This window comes from Lagopus muta, chromosome 5, assembly GCF_023343835.1.
Source record: "Lagopus muta isolate bLagMut1 chromosome 5, bLagMut1 primary, whole genome shotgun sequence".
In the NCBI taxonomy this organism is placed as follows: Eukaryota; Metazoa; Chordata; class Aves; order Galliformes; family Phasianidae; genus Lagopus; species Lagopus muta.
Window position 1 is genome coordinate 43,391,627 of NC_064437.1, and position 20,397 is coordinate 43,412,023.

The window sequence follows — 20,397 nt, forward strand, 5'->3', positions numbered from 1 at the left end:
AATTTATCCAAGTCCTTTTTTTAATTATGAAAACAATGTGACACATGAATTCATCACTGCAGTTCCTTAGTAATCTGAGGATTTGAGAACTTTCTTTTTGCTACATAACTTTCCTTTCTAGAATTCATTCTTGCAGTTTGCATTAATATTAACATGGGTTTTCTTATTGTTCCTTCTCTTCCTCTACTTTCTCTTCTGTTTTATGAGGAGGTTATTATAATGGCTTACCCATTCTAGTCTAGAAAGCAGAATGTCTAAATGACCTGTTTCAAGCAGGCTGTGCTCATTCAGCTTGCACTGTTTCCTCACTAGAGGGAGATCAGCTGATGGAAAAAGTGCATTGCTGGCTGGATCAGCTTCCAGTATGGCTTAACACTTGATTACAAATGTTTAAATATGTTAAAATACAGCAGTAGAAAAATTTTCTTCATATGGAAATGAGGAAGCCTTGATTTTTTTTTTTTTATTTTTATTTTATTTTATTTAAATACCTGAGTGACCAGGCTTTGCAGATTGCTATTTTAATATAGAAACTTACCAAGTCAATTTAGTGCCTTTTTGTTAAACATGTCGTGACTAAAAGATTTGATAGGTTTGGACTGTGTGAAAAAGATGACTTGGGAGCTGCGTTATGTGTGTTTATGGAGCATCATGTTCCAAATGATAATTCCATAAACAGGGACAGACTTGAAAGGAATCATCTACCTCTTCTTTTTATTTGTAGCCTGAACTAACCCATAGTTGAAATAAACTACTAAAAGATCATAAAAAGTTGAGGGTCAAAGGTCACTTTTCTCTGTTACTTCCACATGAATAAAATGTGTTGATAAGATAAAACTGAAGAGTTTTTTCATTAATTCTCACCATTCTTTCTTTGTTCCTAGTAGATGGAAGTAAAAGGTACTCAAATGATGCTTTATAATGCAGAATTGTATAGGAGAACATAATGGTTTATAATACTAGACACTTAAATGTACATATTTTACTTCTTAGGGACTGTAAAAGAGTAAAAGTTGGCAATAAAATTGTCCACAATGCCATTTGCTGCCCTATACTGCTTTGGTGTTATGTATTTTCCTGTTGCAGACTTGCTCCATATGACCACATGACTAATCCTTCAGTCAGTATGATAGCCTCTCTCGAATTACTGTGGTTGTTGCTGTTATTGTTCCTGTCCCTCAGTTTTCAGAGAGTAAATAAAAACAAAAGTGCTCATCCTATGGTGTTCTAGAGGGAGAAGTTGGTATCACATTTTGTCATTCTCCCTTTCCCCTATTCCACAAATGAAGTGTATTTCAAGGTGGAATTACTTTTAAAGCATCTCTTGTATTTTTTTTATACTGATCAAGTGTTACCAACTTCTCTAAGTCCCGCAGTATTCTTTTTAGTCATCCAACAAGAAGATTAATCTTTCTAATGCTGCATTAGTACGTTAAACTAAAAAAATAATTAAATTTGTCAATTTTATCCAAAGGATCTAATGATTAAAACTATTCAGAATGTCACAGTATTTCATTTGTGAGTTATGACTGCAAAAGGGGCAGAAATGTATGAATGCAACCTATTTCACCCAAATGAGAAACAACATAAAGCATCCATTTCAGCAGCACGCTTCTGTTGTCAGTTCCTTCATTTGATCTTAGATCTAATAGTCACAGAATATAACTGTTTGCAAGTACTTGGAATGTCAGTAAGAATGTTCTATTTTGAGAATCTGAGGATTCTGTTAAGTTATAAAAGAAGCATTTTGATAGTGATTTATGAATGGAATCATAAAAAAAAGGGCAGTTACTCAAATATTTACTTAACTTCACAAGTTATTTTCAATGCTCAGCTACTGCAGGAGTTAGGAGTGTAACAGTGGCTGAAGAGTGATACTATATGATCATTCTGGTTGGCAGGCAGGATTGTTAGGGTTAAAGGGGTTTAAAATGGACTCTAAAAATCAAACTCTTTGCTCTTCTGTAGAGGCTTGCTTACAAGAATTTCCTCTTGATTTTTAATTTTTTTCATTTATATTTTGGTTTTCATTAGCTGTTATAGTAATGACTTGCCCAGAGTCCACTTCAATGAAAAAATGCTGTTATGAACCTCTTGTTTCATGTCTATATCCTAAGCATGCCTGGATGATGTTCCATAGAAGTATTGGATATTTTTGTAACAGTATTATTTCAGTGGCATTCTAGTAAAGACTATCGCAACTACCTCTGGGTAAACCTAATAAGAAAGTGACTGGTTTATGTATTAATTCTCTTGTTTGCAAAGCCCCTCAGCAATATAGAGAAATCATTTGAACTAAGCAATGTAGACTGACATATTTCTATCAGTTTTAAGGGGTTATTTCTTTTGGTATTTGACTTTTTTTTTTTTTTCTGATTCAATCCCTCTCACCCCAGATAAAGTATGTCTCTGAAACTATGAACAGTTTTCATTGGGAATCCTTTACATACTTCTCTTGTTGTGGTCTTTCAATTTTGATTTATTTTAAATACTGAGAAATGAGTGAAAATCATTTTGTTAGTATAGTAAGAAAATAAAATTTCTTACTATAAAATGACATTTTTGACTGGAGAAGAATTTCAGTGAGTGGTGAGTAGGAAGAAAGAACTGACCACTGTCAAATCTTTGTTTTCAGTATGTGCTCAGGAAGGATGCTTTTATTCAGTGTGGACCATACTCCTCTGTGTTGCTGCTAATTCACAAAAGTGAATTTGATTTGCTGAATTTTAGTGTGTTTAGTTTTAATGTTTCTCTCTTTGTATTGTGCAGTTAATATATTGTTGTAAACATTTCATCTGGACCCCTAAGAAAGTAATTGCTGAAGATTTCAATATAAAGAATGTATCTTTGCTTACTTTTGTTTCTGTGTAATTTCAGGAAATAAAAAAATTCATCAAAGGTGTTTCTGAGAAGATTAAAAAAACTAGGGACAAGTATGGTATCAATGACAATGGCACGACTGAGGTAAATAGTTTCAGTTGGTCATTTATGTTGTTATTTTAAGTCTTCGTAAGCTATTTCTTTTTCAACTGTTCTGTTCTCTTTATAGCCACGGGTTTTATATCAGTTGGATAGGATTACTCCAACACAACTGGAGAAGTTTCTAGAGACCTGTAGGGACAAATACATGAGGTAAATGTTTGGCTTGTTATTTTCTCTCTATTTATTTAACCAGCTTAGTATTTTTGCTATCTTTGCCATCTAGGAGTAACTCAAATGCTAAAAACAACATTTTGCTATTTTACTCTATGGATTCTGTTGTAAGTGCAACTCAAATAAGTAGTTAAGTTCAGTGACCTCAACAAAAATTGGAAGACCAAGGTAGGGTGTGAATAAAAAGAAGGCAGAGTTGAGTCTTGTGAGTCAGTTCTTGAGATTTGACTGATACAGTTTTCATTTTTTCTGCTGTTGAGTTTTAATCAGATTATTTTGTTAGATGATTCTCATTACTTATTTCCTTTTACACTGCAGGAAAAAATAGTTCGTATTTCATATTATATTTCTTCTTACATCAGGAGACTTGACAATATAAATCTAGCTGCTTGTACTCAGGTATATTTCTTCTGAGATAATAGGAGTCATACTGCTGTAGCAGGGAGGCTACAAAGATAATTGGGGGCGTGAAGCACCTCCCTCACGATGAAAGGCAGAGAGACCTGGAATCGTTCAGCCTAAAGAGGACTGAGAGGGGATCTTGTTAACACTTCTAAATATCTAAAGGATGAGTGTCAACTGGTGGGGGGGGGACACTTTTTTTTCAGTGGTGCTGAGCAATGTGGCAAGGAGCACTGAGCACAAACAGGAACACAAGGTTCTATCTGCACATGAGAAGAAATTTACTTTTGAGGGTGATAAAGCACTGGAACAACCTGCCCAGAGAGATGGTGGGGTCCTCTCTGATCCTCCTCTCTGATGATAATCAAAATTGCCAAGATGCCTTCCTATGCAAACTACTGAGCTTCAACGGGGGAGATTGGACTTAATGGGTTTCCAGAGGTCCCTTCCAATCACTATGATTGTGGGATATCTGCAGAGGCCGCAGTTTTCTTTTATAGCTAATTACCAGTTATGTCCACAGATCCTGTTTTGATAGCAGATTCTGGTAAAAGCCAAAAGCAATGTGTACAGAGTGGGAGAAGATATTATGTAACATCAAGCATTTTTATATCCATTGGTAGAGATGTTCTCTTCCTCCTCTGATTGCAAGAGACCGCCTCCAAAGGCTCTGTGAGAAGTAATAGATGAATGTCTGTTTCAGTCCATAACAATGTTAATAGTTTATCTTGATCTAAGCTGTCCATGGAGACCTATGTCACATTTTGGACTAACACGTTCTCAAATCTGTTATGGACTGTTTAGAAGCTTTTTCATTTATTACAGTAAAGTAGTAGTAAGAGATGTGAACATCTATACTACCCGTAAGAGTTATTTACTTAAAGGTCTCCAGTCTCTTGGAGACCTCACTGGTGTACAGTTGTTGGTGGCATCTATTTTGTTTGATTTTGTTCTAATTTGATTACTCACATAACCTTAAGATATTTGTCTTGTGTTATTGAACATAAAGAGTTAGTAACATTGCATACTTTGTGAGCTTAAGAACATTAACTACAGGGTCTGAAGAAAATTGTAGGGGAGAATGTAAACCATTTTGAGATTGCATGGTGTACTGTGGTCAGCTTCATTTTCTGTCTTGTAAGGACAACCAGTACTCCAAGTAAATTAATAATAAATTAATACATTTTAGAAGGGGACAAATATGGGATGCTCCCATTAAATGTGTAAGTGAAGGGGAAGTAAGTCATCAGTTTAAGGTGAAAGTAAGGAGGCATTAATGTCTGGATTTTGCTCTAATTAGAAGTAGTCTGCCAAGGAATTTATTGAAGACTTAATAAAGATCTCTCCTGTTTAAAAATATAAAGGGGAATTTTGAAAATATTGGTAGGGGAGTTCCCTGAATGGGGAATCTAGAATTGCTGTCTGTTTTGTGATAGTTTTGGGATAGTTTTCTATTCCAGATGTTATTGTGAGGCTGTGGAATGTCTATGTGGTAAGGCATCCTCTTGCCTTGAATTAGGTCATTGCCTTTGTGCATTGGTTACCCTTGAACCTCTTCTATTGCTTGTTTATTTAAAAGCAAAGCAAACAATCCTCCCCCCCTTCCCTCCCCCCCCCCCCCCCCCAAAAAAAAAAGAACCTCACGATTAATAAAATCCTATTAAATCTACCAGAATAGTCTCTATCTTTGCTTGCATAGGATAGCCTTGAGTTCCATGTTTCTTGTATTTTTATGAGACTCTTTCTTTCTTTGTCAGGGCACAGATGGAGCCTGGTTCTGCAGTAGGAGCTCTTTGTGCACAGAGCATCGGTGAGCCTGGCACACAGATGACTCTGAAGACTTTCCATTTTGCTGGGGTTGCTTCAATGAACATTACTCTGGGTGTGCCAAGAATCAAGGAAATTATTAATGCTTCAAAAGCAATTAGGTGCTAACATTTACTTGTTTATTTTTAATTCCCCTCTATGTGAAATCTGATAGAAAAACGTAATGATAGCATTTTCCTATTGTCAGTAACATATTAGGCAATACTGAATCCATGCAATACCCAAAGAAGAAGAATCTAATGTCTTTGCAACTAAGTGTTCTATTTTTCTGGCTTTAAATCAGTTTTGTTTGTTTTGCTTTTTGTTTTGAAAATTGAGACAAATTTTTTTACTCAAGTTTTTACTATTCTGCTGGTATGTCATATTGTGAAGCTTTCTAGTGTTTAGTGATGGTTAAATCTACCTGCATATCCTTGAAGTTATTCTTTAAATAATACCAGAGTAGTGTAGGCCGTCAAAATAGAAACTATTGTGTTATTATAATCTTTTGCGAATTTGCTTAATTTTTACCAACCTAAAGTACATGAATATTCTTTATGTGTCTGAGAAGACTCAAAGTCTTTCAGTGTTCTTAAATGCCACTCTTAGAGCTCCTAAGGTGAGCTGTAATTCGTGTTGCCATCTCTGATCTAGTTTAGCAATTTTCTACCTCTGTTTTCTTGTGTGCTTGTTCTTTGTAGCACACCTATTATAACAGCACAGTTGGACACAGATGATGATCCTGATTTTGCCCGCCTGGTTAAAGGAAGAATTGAGAAGACTTTGTTAGGAGAGGTAGGAAAAACTGTATTATTGGTAATGTCTTAAATATAAATACTAGTCAATTACAATAAAGCGTTTTGACCATCCTTATATGCTAACTATTTCATCTTCAAGATATCAGAATATATTGAAGAAGTGTTTCTTCCAGATGACTGTTTCATCCTAGTGAAGCTGTCTTTGGAGCGCATTAGACTACTGAGATTAGAGGTGGGTTTTTCAGCTCTTAATCAGAACATGCTTTTGGAAGGTTTCAGAGGGTGTCCTAATCCTTTCACAGAAATAAAAATGAAAGAAAAGAATGAAAAGTCTATGAAAGGGGAAATAGAAAGGATGTTCTGTGGCTCTATTACATCTGTATCTTTTACCTTTTTATTACTAGTGAAGTGGATAATTTTTCATGTATTTGGAAATGAGAATGTAAATTCATTTCTTGGTGTCATTTTCAGTGCAAGAGTATTAATTTTTTTTCCCATCTTTAAGAACATACAGGCCTATATGTACATTCAGCATAGGTTGGTGTATCATGTAAATTAACAGTAATTTTAGGGGCTTTTTTGTTTTGGGTTTTTTTTTTTTTGCATTCCATTTCTTGATTTTTTTCTTTTGGGAGGGCCGAAATATTGTCTACTGCATGTCTTTGAGCAGATTTACATATGCTGAGATATTCAGATGTTGCTGACTGATGCTTGTCACAGGTGAATGCGGAGACTGTGCGCTACTCAATTTGCATATCTAAACTCAGAGTGAAGCCTGGAGATGTTGCTGTCCATGGAGAAGCAGTCGTATGTGTGACGCCCCGTGAAAATAGCAAGAGTTCAATGTATTATGTGTTGCAGTCCCTGAAAGAAGAACTACCAAAGGTTAAAGCAAAGTCTTTGTTTTGTGTTCTTTTGGGAGATATTCAGTAATAATAATTCAGAGATATGGGTCTGTATATGAGGATGTGTGATAGCATAAAATAGAAAATATAGGTAGTGTCTAAGGTTACTGGTACAGTATGAATGTCATATTGTAGTAATGTAGATAAGAGCCCAAAATCTGATTTCATATATTTTTGAATTTAGTATTTGCTCCAAAGAGTGAAGTTTCAAAACGGATTTAAGTTCTGATTAGGGTTTCTGTTTTATACTGCATTGCTGTAGATGTTGAAATAACTCCTGTTTTTTGTTTTGTGCAGGTTGTTGTGCAGGGTATACCAGAGGTTTCCCGTGCTGTCATCCATATTGATGAACAAAGTGGTAAGGAAAAGTACAAACTTCTAGTTGAAGGTGATAACCTGCGAGCTGTTATGGCTACTCATGGAGTGAAAGGAACAAAAACATCCTCTAACAACACTTACGAGGTAAGGGGCAGTTGCTATAGTTGTGTTTTGGTTTTGTTTTTCCAGTAGCATCCTTACTACAAGTGCTTTTTAGTGTTCAGATGCAATTTATTTATAATGAAGACTGACTTCATTAATAGTTATCACTGTATATTAACACGAGAATAATTTGACTGGCATCACAATTCAGAGTTTTTAATAAATATTTTTAAAGCAAAGATGTACAAAATGCTATTAATGTCAGTGTTATCTGACATTGGGTGGTATTTGTTCAGGCACACATGTTGTCTAAGGTTAGTCATTAATTCTACGTAATCTTTCTTGTAGGTAGAGAAGACACTTGGAATTGAAGCTGCTCGAACCACCATTATCAATGAGATTCAGTATACAATGGTGAACCATGGTATGAGCATTGACAGGAGGCATGTTATGTTGCTGTCTGATCTTATGACTTACAAGGTTTGTACTGTGCATTATTTTTTTCAGTCTAACATTGGTCTGCTTATACAAATTAATTTTACCATCATTGATAATTTTGAGTCAGATAGGGAGATAGGAATCAGTTGAAAGTTCAAAGAATTGTAATTTGTACCAACTAAATATTGTTGATTGTGTATCAAACAAAAATGGCTGATGAATTATGGGGAGTGGGTGAAAGTTCTATTTTGATTGAAGACATATTGATACAATGAATAGAGAATCATAATTTCATACTAGAAATCAAGCTTAAAAATAGCAGAATGAAAATCAGCTGGGTAATTCTGCATGCAATTTAAGGCTTGCTTTGCAAAACATTACATGGGGTTCAAAGCAGCTGCACTGTGCATAGAAGTCAAAGAATACGGACCTTGCAAATAGAATCAGATTGCATTTAGAGTATCAAGAAACTTCCTGAACTTTTAATAAAAAGAATTATCTCTGTTTGTTATTGATTTCACTTTTTTTTTTTTTTTGCCTTCACATCCAAAATGTTTTTTCAGATGTATTTGGGTCCACTTAGTGAAGTCAGATTTTCCACTATTGCCTGCCAGAGCACAAGGGTTTGATCTGAGGGAAATGCATAAAGAAGTTCAGACCTCTCTCAAAACTGTAGGGCTTTGTTGTACTGAGCAGAAGCAGTCCCTGGGGCTGGCTGTGCAGAGCTGCCACACAATGGGAAAAAGGGCATCAGAGTGCAGCACTTTACACTTTTTGGGCTCCTACCGTGCATTCTTTCACCACAAAACTGCATTGAGTCTGTTATAATTGGGATGTTTGTTACAAACAGAGGCAGAAATACATCAAGATAGTTTTAAAAACAGAAGTGTTTTTATCAGGAGATTTTACAAATGAAGACTTAATATGTTCTCTGGCAGCTGAAATCAGATTTATTGTTAGACAATAGGCAATAGTTTCAGTACAGTGCTTTCATAGCTGTAGTGTGAGACACCGCAGAATTTTGTAGCACAGCAACTGGCTTATTTGTGTTTTTTCTCATGTCCGTGTTTGTTTCATTCTTGTCTTGATACTCTTGTGTCACAAAATACCTTATTTAGAATTTATATGTTTCTGTAGTGCATGAATATCTTTTGAAGTACTTGTTACTGTAGAGCTACTGACTTCAAGATCCTTAGCTGTGAAGCAGTATATTGTGAAAATGCTATATGGGAGCTAGTGCTTTATCTACTACATGTCTTATGTACTTGTCAGAATAAAAAAATACATTTTTGTTGTTCTCTTTATTTTTCTTTTTAAGCATAACTGACATTGAGCTTCTTTCTTTGGTTTTCTCCATCAATCAAGGGTGAAGTACTGGGTATTACCAGGTTTGGACTGGCAAAAATGAAGGAAAGTGTGTTAATGCTGGCTTCTTTTGAAAAGACTGCAGACCATCTCTTTGATGCTGCCTACTTTGGACAGAAGGACTCTGTTTGTGGTAGGTATTGCAAATCCTGTTGTAGTTTGGGTCCTTACCCTATAGCCTTAAAGCTCTTCAAAGTATATTAGATTTTTTTGGTGTTTTTAAGCTTTCTGTTCAACTTAGATGTCAGAAATGTCAGGTCTGAGACTGATCTGTATTTCTTGATTCTAGAAGTGTGGTATATGTTTCTGTACTAATCTCAGTTGGACATCTGTTTAATGTTGCTTAAGCACATTTGCTTATGTGGATTTGCTGTTAAACTAAACTGAGAAAAGGAGAGGCCTAAGATTTTATGCTCTTCATCATGTCTTTAAGGCTTATCATCCAGGAGCTGTAACTCCTCATTATACTTCATTAGCACCAAGAAACTCTAATAAGACAACTGTGATACACTAAGATTTACTGGCTCGTGTGTATTTGAAGATCTTAAAGCGTAGTCAGTCTTACTCAGTGTTTTGTAGACAGAATCTTTTCAGAATTCATGATATCTATTAGAAACCTTTATACAACCTGTCTGCATTTTAAGAACTCTGACAATTTCTGGCTGTCCAGCACTTTACATGAGTGGGATTTCAGTAATGTTTTTAAAAATTCTGTCCAAAGCTAAAGCAAAAATACTGTGCGGAACTGATTCCACTCTGTACAGTAGTGAAAAGAAAGGATTTTCTCAGAATTCCCACTGAGATAGTAAAATCTTGTTTTGAATGGTGTGGAAACTAAAGATCTTTTCATGTTGCCTTTTAGAAAAATATTTTGATTCCAATATGTAAACAGAATGGACAGAACAGAAAATTGTTGCTTGTCTTCTCAGACTGAAGTGATCTTGCTTTTAGGAAGTGATCTTTCTTGTAAGAAAACTAGCTGTGTAACTGCCTGACCTGGTCATCACGAGTTACCTTTGAATTGCTATGAGAACACTTACTCACACTTTTCCTTCTCCAGAACAGGAGAACTTACTCATTGCCAAGAAAAATGAGTAGGTGCTCAGTATCAACTATAGGTACTGAACTGAATGGCATTTCAAATCTGTGCTTCTACAGAATGGTGTGGATGTAGTTTTGGGCAATGTGGCTTCTGAAGTTCTTGTGTTTTTTGACTGAGAAAATGAGGAACAGCTGATTTAATGCTTTACATACCTGAAAGACAAGCATTTTTTGTGTTGCTGATGCCAGCTTTTAGTGGGCAGAGCAAAATCCTAGTATATGTTAAAATGCACATGTATATAACAGGCTTGTTTGATACAGCAATGTTTTCTGCTCAGATGTTTCCTGCTACATGTGACTAATGCCAGATACTACAAAAGGATATGGGGAGAGAAGGGCTCCTGGTTGTTTAAATTGAAGTATTGCTAGGGGAGAATGATCCTCAAAATCTAAATGTTTTTTTCCATGGTTCAGGAGTTGGATCTGCTTGAAAAGTTATTATGTGAAACCAGGAAAGCTTTATTTCATTAGGTTTTAGAAAGGTATTTCCTTCATACATTCTAACAAGTATGCTGCAAAGGCAGTTCAAAGAAGTAGGCCTAAATGTACAGTAAGTAACCTAAGATTTCTGTTATGCATAAGGTTTTTAAGTATATAATGCTTAGTAGCATTATAGTAGAATGCAGCAATCAGCTAAGAGCAAAAATACTGAATCTTCATTTGTAGACATAAACGATCAGTAAAATTTTGCTAGAATTTTAAGGAAATGAATCTTCAACCTTCAGTCTTCAATGTTTGTTCAAATGCACTGTTTTTTACTGCTCATAGGATTACCTGTTTTTGTTGTTGCTTGTATTGTTTTGGTTTTCTTTAATGCATACAAGAAGGATCATACTCTCAGGAATACGAGAATATGTGTAAGTGTTATCTTGGATTAGAAGTCTGAAGAGATTAAAAAAAAAAAAAAAACCTGATTTCTAATAGTTTACTTTTAATATGGCGTGCTCAGTAGAAAAATTGAGTACATCAGAGTGTCTGAGATGTCAGTACATTGCTGTGGAAACTTAGTAGCAAAGAAAAATAAAGCAGACGGACTGAATCTTTAAGTTCAAACCAAGCAGTTTTTGAATTAAGAAAATGCAATAAATAAAAAACAACAAACTAAAGTAGTGAATACACCTTTTTCACTGGAAAATTGCAGATGTTTGAAGGGCCAGATTTGACTGAATTGTTTTCTCCAACTCAAAAAAATGAATATAAAGTGAATTTGCTGTGCACCTTCTGGTGTTGTCACCAAGTGGAATGCATCTTCTGTCTAACCTTATGGTGCTGTTACTGGCAGAGATGATGTTGAAGTTAGGTTGAATTTTTACCAATTTAGAATGTAAGTAACACCCATTGAATAACATACTGATCTAACATTCTGATAAGCATAACATTTAATCTAGTAAAGAGAGATTGGTTTTCACATGTGAGATTCAAGGAGATTGATAGGTGATATGTTCAGAATGGGCATGTTAAAGCAATTACAGTTTATCTGAACTTTTGTTCTTCATGTGTTCAGTGTGTTGGTTTGCTTTTTTCCCCTCTAGGTGTTTCTGAGTGCATCATCATGGGAATCCCAATGAATATTGGAACAGGACTCTTTAAGCTTTTGCACAAAGCAGACAAAGAATCAACCCCTCCTAGGAGGCCTCTGGTATTTGATAATAACGAGTTTCATATCCCCATTGTTACATAACATTTAGGCATAATAGAAGGGGGGGGGGGGGGGGAGGGGGAAAAAGAGGAATCTTGAGGAATCTTAAGGAATGTGTATTATCAGTTCTGTGTGTTTCAATAACTGAATTGGTAAGTGAAATACTAGCAGAAGAATTGCCTAATTATTTAACATCTGTTACTTGTATGGTCTCTTAAAAGGAGAAATTTCTCTGTACCAGAGAGTGGAAATAGATGTAAAGTGTACTTCAGCTGATGGTTTTCTTCGTGTGCTAGCATTTTCCATGGTACAAATAATAAAAATAGAAACATGCTTTGGAATGATTCGAAGTTATTAGTACCTTCTGGGAATTACTTCCCAGGCTAGTTGCTCCTATACAAACCAGCATCAAAGTTTTTCTTCACTGTCACAAGAAAAGTTCTGAGTTTTCGGCATGCAGTTCTTGCTGCCTACGAAGTAAAAATAGTGCTTAGAATATAATATACATGTTACAATATCTGAGGCAGTGTTTTTTTTTTTTTTTTGTTTGGGTTTTTTAAGAAATGATTTGTATCTAGATAACTGAAACTGATGAGAAATAATTCTGCTTCGGGTGCTCTTGCGGCAGGGCTGAACAAACATTGAAAAGCATGTCAAAACATGGTGTTGGAGGAAAGGAAGTGCTGTACTTGGAAGTATGTGCTCTGTGTGGGTGGATCTCAAGTGTCAAAGCTACTGTTGCCTTGCTTTGTGGTTCTGTAGGCAGTACAAACTTCTTGTAAGCGAATAGTATAGCTAAAACCTCATAGTAAAGCTACATGTGTTTGGGGAAATAGCTCCACAACTTGCTCATTATTTCCTGAGAGCTAGGTTATTCTGGAGGCTGAAGGAAATTGTGAGCAACTGATGACTATGAGAAAAGTATACTTTATGAAACTGTAATATTGGCTACAAATGGAAGTGAAGAGTAATTATATTTAAGTATTTGTTAAAACTTGTGCAATATAATAGCTTGCTTTATATATAGATATTTTCATTACTGTTAACAAGTTGTTCTTAACTCAGTACTGGACAGATATATTCAGACTTGATTAAAAAAATACCTGCTGAAGTATTCTGGAAGCTTGCACACTGCATATTTGGAAATGTTATCTTAACAGAAGCAGCAGAGATCATTCTATAGTTCCTAAGGAGTGAGACTTGAAGAAAACTAGAATCGTGTTGCTGATTTCACTTATTCTGTGTTAACTTAAGAAATGGTGTCAAAAGCATCTGAAATATTTGTTCTTAGCTTGTTGTTTTTTCTTTCTCTATTTTTCCTTTATCCAAAGTTGTTATCCAGGAAATGGTGTTTTCCTCCCCAGGATTGTGCTTTAGGACATAGCTATAAAAAGTGGCAGATTATAAAACAGTTACTAAATTCTGCAAAGATGATTATAAGAACATGATGAACCAAAAATAGTCTTTCATATTATAGCACTTGTTGTTACACTGCTAGAATCTGCAACTTAAAGCAGCCTTTGTTTTGGAAGTTTTATAAGTGAGTGGGGTTGTCTGAACAACTCAATCCCATTTTGATACATAAAGCAGAAATAGAAACAAAGCTGCTTTCAAGTGTGGACATGAAGTCATTTGAAAGTGTTTTAATCTTTAGCCTATTAGACTAGTTTTCAGAGTGAATACACATTGTAAGTTATTTCAGTTGTAGCATGTTTAAACTTCATTTCTGTGGACAGAAACTGTCTTGGTTCTTTTTCTTGTCGGCAGTACTTGGATGAGGAGTGTACTTACAACATCAGTCAAGAAAAACAGAGAGGAACTCAAGTTGTACACTCTTAAAGTAAGACAAGGTGGCTAAATGATCTAGCTTTTAAAAAGCATTTAAAAGGAATGAGTGTGCTGCAGACATGGCACCAAAAGAGAAGTGTAATGCTACTTAACTGCAATGTAAAACCTGTTGTTTTAAATTGAGGGAGCCTCTGTTCTTAGGGTTTGTTTTTTTTTAATTCATCAAATTGTGCATAGAAGACCCAATGTGAAATTCAATGTTGCTGTTCTCAAATGTTTTTGTACTTTTTATGTAGTACTGAAATATTCTTCTGTCTAGATTTTGGCAGGGTAAAGATTTGGAATGTAATGCATTTGGTACCTGCTCTGAAAGCCATGTGTATTTTGCTGTTTTAACAGCTAAGAATTCAGAATAAATAAAATTCTTTGATCTCAGCGAGATTGCCTTTTAACAATTTGTCTGTGTAGATTCTATTTCTTTTTTTGTGTGTGTGTAGGAGAATAGGACAGGTAGGGACCAAAAGAAGAGCAAGCCAGTAAAGCTTTCCTGTGGATGAATACCTAATTTTGTCATGGGAAACTGTCATGAAAGAGCTTGGCATTTTTTTTTTGAGTACCTTCTGAAGATTCTTCTGCAATTTTAATTGTGTGAAGTTTGTATTGGTATGAGTGGCCACCTAGTTTTCTTCTGCAAATATGATGAAAAGAAGCTATTGAAATGGTGGCTTTACTCTTTTGTATGTCTTAAGTATTCAGTAAATTACATTTGTTATCATGGCCTATAGTATGACAATAAAAAGAGGCAGAGATTATAATGTAAACCTTGTGTTTGTTTATTGATGCATTATAACTTGTGCATAATAGATTTATGGGTGACCTGACCCTCTCTCTCCCCCTCATCTGCTTAGTTAAGACAGCTGACGATTACTGAGTTTTCCAAAAAAGAAGTTTCTGGTAGCTGGAAAGAAAGATCAGTAAGGGCTTAATATACTACTGCTGTCCTTCTGAAGTGATGACAGTTTGGGATCTAACTGTGCTGCTCAAAGGAAGAAAAACAGTGGCTCAAAGAGCCATTGCAGTAGGCAGTTCCTCAGTAGCATTGGTTATCACTGTGCTTGCAGACAGGAACGCCTTTAGAAACTCAGCAAATGACAAAGATTTCAGTAGTATCTACTTATGTGCCTAAATTCTTCTGGAAAGAATATAACTCATGAATATTGCATTTTGAAAAGGATTAGCTGAAACTATGTATTTAGACCTGGAAAAATCTGTCAGTAATCAAAATGTGGAAGGGGAAGAAATATTGCAGTAAAAACTTGCCTGGGATTTTCTGTTGCGTAAGATGTGAAAAATTAAAAGGGATCAAATCAGAAAAAAAAAAAAAATATTAATGCTTTAGTGAAGAAATACTTTATGGGTCACTGAGACGTGGTTACAGCATTGATGTAATTGCAATGCAAATTTATCTTGACTATTTGAATAAAGATCCAAATCTCACAGGGCAATCTAAAAGAACAAAATTAAACCAAACAGCCCTTGTACTTCAGTATGCTAGTGCTTGTGAAAATTAAGGTTTCTAGTAGCTAACAAAGTGAAAAAATTTAAAGCATTCCATGGAGTGTGACTAGATCACATTCTATCGTTTCTGGAAAAGAAAGGTGAGATGCAATTCTCTATTTTTAATTGAGGGTTTGTTTTTTTTTTTTTTTTTTTCCAATGTTGGAGCTATGAGAAGGAAGGTAACCTGTTAAAACAGTATATGTGAAGAGAAGGAAGGTAGAGGAGAAAACAGTCCTGATGTGCTTCTTTCACGAATTGGGACAGGCTTGCTTTTTTCTGTATTTTTTTTTTTTTTTTTTTTTGCCTCATCCTGCTTAAAAAATAACTTATAAAAATGCAGAATTGTTACCATCTACATGTGTTCTCTATGGTGAATGTTTAAATAATAGCTCCAAGATTTTCTCAGAAGCATGAAGTTCTGGCAGCTCACTGGGTATCATCTCACATTCTGCAGCTGCTGCAGAGCACTGGAGCAAAGCTGGCTTAACAATGCTTGAAGGTGATGCCGAGAGATGCAAGATACCAATGTCTAAGACTGAAAATAATATGGAACAGGTGGTCTTGTGTGTATTCATAATTGCAAACTGCAAAACATATGAAAGATGACTTCCTCTTCACTGCCTGAAAGCTATGAAGTCACTGTAGCTGTGTGAGTGCCTTTCTGCTGTGTAACTCAGTTCACAGGGGTCTTTTGTACGAGAACTTAGACTGTACTTCAGAGTTCTGCTGACTGTGATATTCTTTGAATACAGCATTGTCCAAACCACTTTTTGTTCTGATTATGGGGTATAGCTATATGCATAAATTGCTCTGAAAGTAATGCTTCTTGTTTATTTCTGTGAAAACAACAGCAGTTACAACATGCACAATAAAACTGTTTGGAAGAGCAAATTCTCAGTTACAAAGAGGGTTATTTTTCAACATTTTCACTACCGTTAGCCATTTGTGAACATGAGCTGGTTGAAATGCCATTCATTTTGTGATGTGACAGCTGTGCATGGCCATCTGGAACACAACTTGTCTTTCATGTTGCTGTCACTACCGTACTACCCACCACCTTGCTGTGCTCACATCTGCTGTTTGGTCTCCGTGAGCACTCAAGCAAGTGTTGATATATGTCCATGGGTGCAATTTTTTCTGCATGGAGGAATTCCATTCTACATTCTTGCTTTATCTACACATCCATATCAGGCACCCTTGTATCAGACTGTCCCCCTGCTGCCATCTCTCAGACTGCAGGGAAATGTAATGGGAGATTGTTGGAAAGGTTCAAACTCTGTTGCCATACCACCAATATCCACCTGTGATATCATAGGCCAATGTAATTATCAGATACTGCTTTTGGAACAGCCCTAATATAGAGCATCTGTATTCATCAAATGCTTAAAGATGCTTCTTAATCCAAAGAGTCTGTTTTGTGAGTTTTATAAGCCTGCAACATTAGAGTGTTTGTTGCTTTTGGAAGAAATGATGGTATGTGTTATTGACATAGCATGGGAATAGTTGTTTCTCTAGTTGTTGAATATAGAAGGAAGAAGAGTGGAAGACAACGCAAAAAAATAACAAAGGAGAATGGGAATAGACTGGAAGTTCATGTCTGTGGAAAGACATGCCAACTAGGTGAAGTGGCACATAGATGTTAGTAATCTCTAGAAGCCATCCTATTGAAGCAATGGAAATGACAGAAAAAGAACATGTATTTCTCAGAATTCAGATTTCATCATCTTTACTGGAAATCAGACTAAGACAACTGATAGTTAAATCGTCATTTACTCATTAGGTGATTACTAATAATGAGTAATAACTGAATTATTTTCCTTCAGTTATCAGCATATAGTATATATACTATATATAGGTTATAGTAGTCATTCAATCAACGGTATGAAAATACAGGAGTTGAATTACAGTGAGTGCAGTTAAGTGTAAAAACTGCACATTGAATTCTATACAGCCCATGCAGAAGATGATATACAAATATATGAAAGTGGGGCAGTAAGGAATCTGGTGTTGATAACTCTGGTTAGATCACAAGTATTCCAGGAAAATGCTTATTTGAGGACTTTTAAATAGTTTGAAACTCCTGCTGCTAGGCCAAGAGATGGAAATGACATTAGTTAATTTGCTAGTGGTGTAGCCTCTCCCACTAGAAGACAAGCTATGATGTCTGTGAAGATCTTTCGCAGAGCCTGTTGTGATAGGGCAAGGGGAAATGGTTTTAAACTAAAAGAGAAGAGATTTGGATTGGATACAAGGAAGAAGTTTTTATAAAAATGGTGGTGAGGCAACAGAACAATCATCCAGAGAGACAGTGGATGTCCTAACCTTGGAAACACTTGAGGTCAGGCTGGACAGGGCTCTGAGCAACCTGATTGAGTTGTAGGTGTCCCTGTTCGCTGTGGGGGAGTTGGACCAGATGGCCCTTAAGGATCTCTTCTGACCCAATACATTCTGTAATTCTATGATTCTATATTTGCAATGAATGCTTACCACCACTGAGGAGTGTTGGTGAGTCCTAGTATACAAGTAAAAGATTGGAGGGTGTGCAGCCTCTGTGAGTGGCTTCCTTTTTCTGCTGAAAGCTGGCATGCACTGCTGAACCAGGTTCATTTCACCTCCATGTTGCCTGTGTTTTGTCAACGGGAGACACTGGCAACCAGAAATGAAGCTGTTGTGAAAGCAGCAGGTAGCTGAGTTGTTTACTGCAGATATTTTTTTCTCCTTCCTGGGAAAGTGGGTGTTGGTCAGCTAATATTCCCACGCATACAGTATTTTTATCTGCTTATACCCTTTTTTAACTGTTACATTGTGCAATTTTTAAAAGTAAAATAAAGAAAGTTAATTGCCAAGAAATACAGAATAATGAGACTGCCCTGAGGTAAACTTTAATGGTCCCAGAAGGTGCTAGCATTAGGCATATGTGAAACTTCAAAATTCTTTGATTTGTTGTTTGGTGTTGTGCTCACATCTGAGCAGTACTGCTGGAAACTCTTGCTGGTCTTTGCTGTGGTGGGAATGGCCTTGATCATAGCTCTGCAGTGAGATAGTGAAAGGTACAGAAGGCAGAGAACCTTCTTCATGCTGCTTGCTACTTGACCCCTGCAATTTGCCAGTGCAGTGATATTAAAGATTTTGCAGTATATACATAAAGGTACCTTGAAAAATCCACAAGTCTTTTTACCATAAGCAAATCTTCCAGGTTTCTAGCTCATACAAGTATTTTCCAGTTCCATCACTGACTTCCTTTATACTTCAATTTAAAGAAGATACTTAATTCTTCTGACTTAGGCCACTGCAGTGCATTTTCTAGTTTCCTTTTACATTTATTCGTTTTCTTCCTGTCCTTGTTTCTCCCTTCTGGGCCCTGGTGACTGTCACTACTGGTGACACAGCTTCCCTGTAGCAGTGCTATGTCAACCATAGTGTGCCACTGGCTGGCTTCAGCTCAGCCATGCGAGGTTGCTGTGAACCCTTGCCCAGAGGATAATTAAACCACTCGAGGAAAAAACACTTCCTCAGCACATCTGGATGTGGAAATGTACTGCCATCAAAATTACCATTATGGTCAAATAACTTCTGAGCTGATGACTTTGTTATGTAAGGAAGTGTGTTTGTGCTCTGAACTGAAATACAGGGCATCCCTGCTAGATGGGATTTTCTGTCATCACTGAAAACTCTTCATCTGCTTAATTTTCTGCTTTTCTCACTGGCCTGCATTTGTTCCTTCCTGTGGTACCCAGCACAGATGTTTTACTTGCTGTGTTTGCATGTGTTCTGTTGAGAATAAGAAGAGATGCTCAGTGCAGGAGCGTGGTGACAGGCATGTGTAGGATCAGCTGCTCCTGCTGTACGCTTGTGTGATCTTGGGAAATCCATAGGCTCTCTGTACGTAGGTTGCTCTGAAAGGAATGCCTTCTATTTATTTCCGTGGAAACAACAACAGACAGAGCACAATGCTGCTATTTGATAAAGCAAATTCTCAGCTACAAAACACCATCTTTCAACACAGCCACCTCCATTAGCAATGCGTATTCACCAGCAATGAGAAAAAGCCTGCATGCCGCACTTGTAGAAGACTGCAGTAGTGGTGGTGAGCTACTGTTGCTGTTGCCGTTGCTGAGAACCACTACGCACCACCTGTGTCCCATTCACTGTTTGGTCTTCAGAAACATTCAGCAAGTGTTGATGAATGTCTGTGGGTGCCTTTTTTCCACATAGAGGAATTCAGTTCCACACCTTTGGTTCATCTGCACTTCCATGTCAGACACCGTTGTGTCAGACTGCCCCTCTGCTGCAACAAAATGTAATGGAATATTGGCAGGAAGATTCAACCTCTATGGCCTGGGAGGTGCATGAAGGTTAGAAGTTCTATTAGTACAAATAGCCCGTGGTTAAAAGGATAATATTTGGCTTGCCTTGCTGGTGAGGTGTATTTATCCTTTGCAGAATATCCCTAGCAGAGTTGGAGGCTTTTCAATTCAGTTATTCTTTTGCATAGTATTTTCATTACCATGTTGGAGATTAATCCAAGTCCCCTGGAAACCAATTTAAGAGCTCTCTCTAGCTCAGCAGAACTGGATAAGCTTTGATACATGCTTTATAAATGCATATCCATCAATCCCCCTCTGGTTAATGCACCTCTCTACATTTCAAACAGTCACACAACATTTTTCTAAACAGTGTTGCTGCGGACGTGATCTGGGAAGGAGCATTTTAATCCAAATCCTTCTTAAAGCTTCACATGCAGCTCAGGACTTTGTCTCAGATGCTTCTGCTTATTTTGGGACACTGTCTGTATGTTCCTTTCCATTTAGTATTAAGGTGTGTGATTTATTTATTTATTTATTTATTTATTTATTTATTTTTAATGGAGTTATATAAAACAAGGATATTTTGCTGTTGTTGCATTTCACCAGCTCCCCAGTGACAAATCTGCAATGGCAGATGCTCTGCTTCTAGCTCAACACGTTGATTCCCCTCTGAAAATAGGGGATTGGATATAAATATTGTTCAAATTAGACACAACTTGGTATTTATAATAATTTAAGTTCTAAACTACTATTAT

The 20,397-nt window shown here is 36.4% G+C and overlaps 2 protein-coding genes across 7 annotated transcripts in view; one reads left to right on the forward strand and one right to left on the reverse strand.

Moving 5' to 3' along the window:
* The window catches only part of POLR3A (RNA polymerase III subunit A), a 33,816-nt gene extending 18,179 nt beyond the window's left edge, over positions 1–15,637 (forward strand). For both annotated transcript variants that reach the window (XM_048946530.1, XM_048946531.1), the window contains 10 exons: positions 2,878–2,964; positions 3,050–3,132; positions 5,313–5,483; positions 6,063–6,156; positions 6,259–6,351; positions 6,840–7,004; positions 7,322–7,486; positions 7,793–7,924; positions 9,248–9,380; positions 11,881–15,637. In XM_048946530.1, the coding sequence (XP_048802487.1) occupies positions 2,878–2,964; positions 3,050–3,132; positions 5,313–5,483; positions 6,063–6,156; positions 6,259–6,351; positions 6,840–7,004; positions 7,322–7,486; positions 7,793–7,924; positions 9,248–9,380; positions 11,881–12,029 (1,272 nt within the window). In that variant the 3' untranslated portion in view covers positions 12,030–15,637. The remainder of the gene's footprint in view (positions 1–2,877; positions 2,965–3,049; positions 3,133–5,312; positions 5,484–6,062; positions 6,157–6,258; positions 6,352–6,839; positions 7,005–7,321; positions 7,487–7,792; positions 7,925–9,247; positions 9,381–11,880) is intronic.
* The window catches only part of RPS24 (ribosomal protein S24), a 559,366-nt gene that overhangs the window by 24,659 nt on the left and 514,310 nt on the right, over positions 1–20,397 (reverse strand). The gene's annotated exons all lie outside the window — the stretch shown is intronic.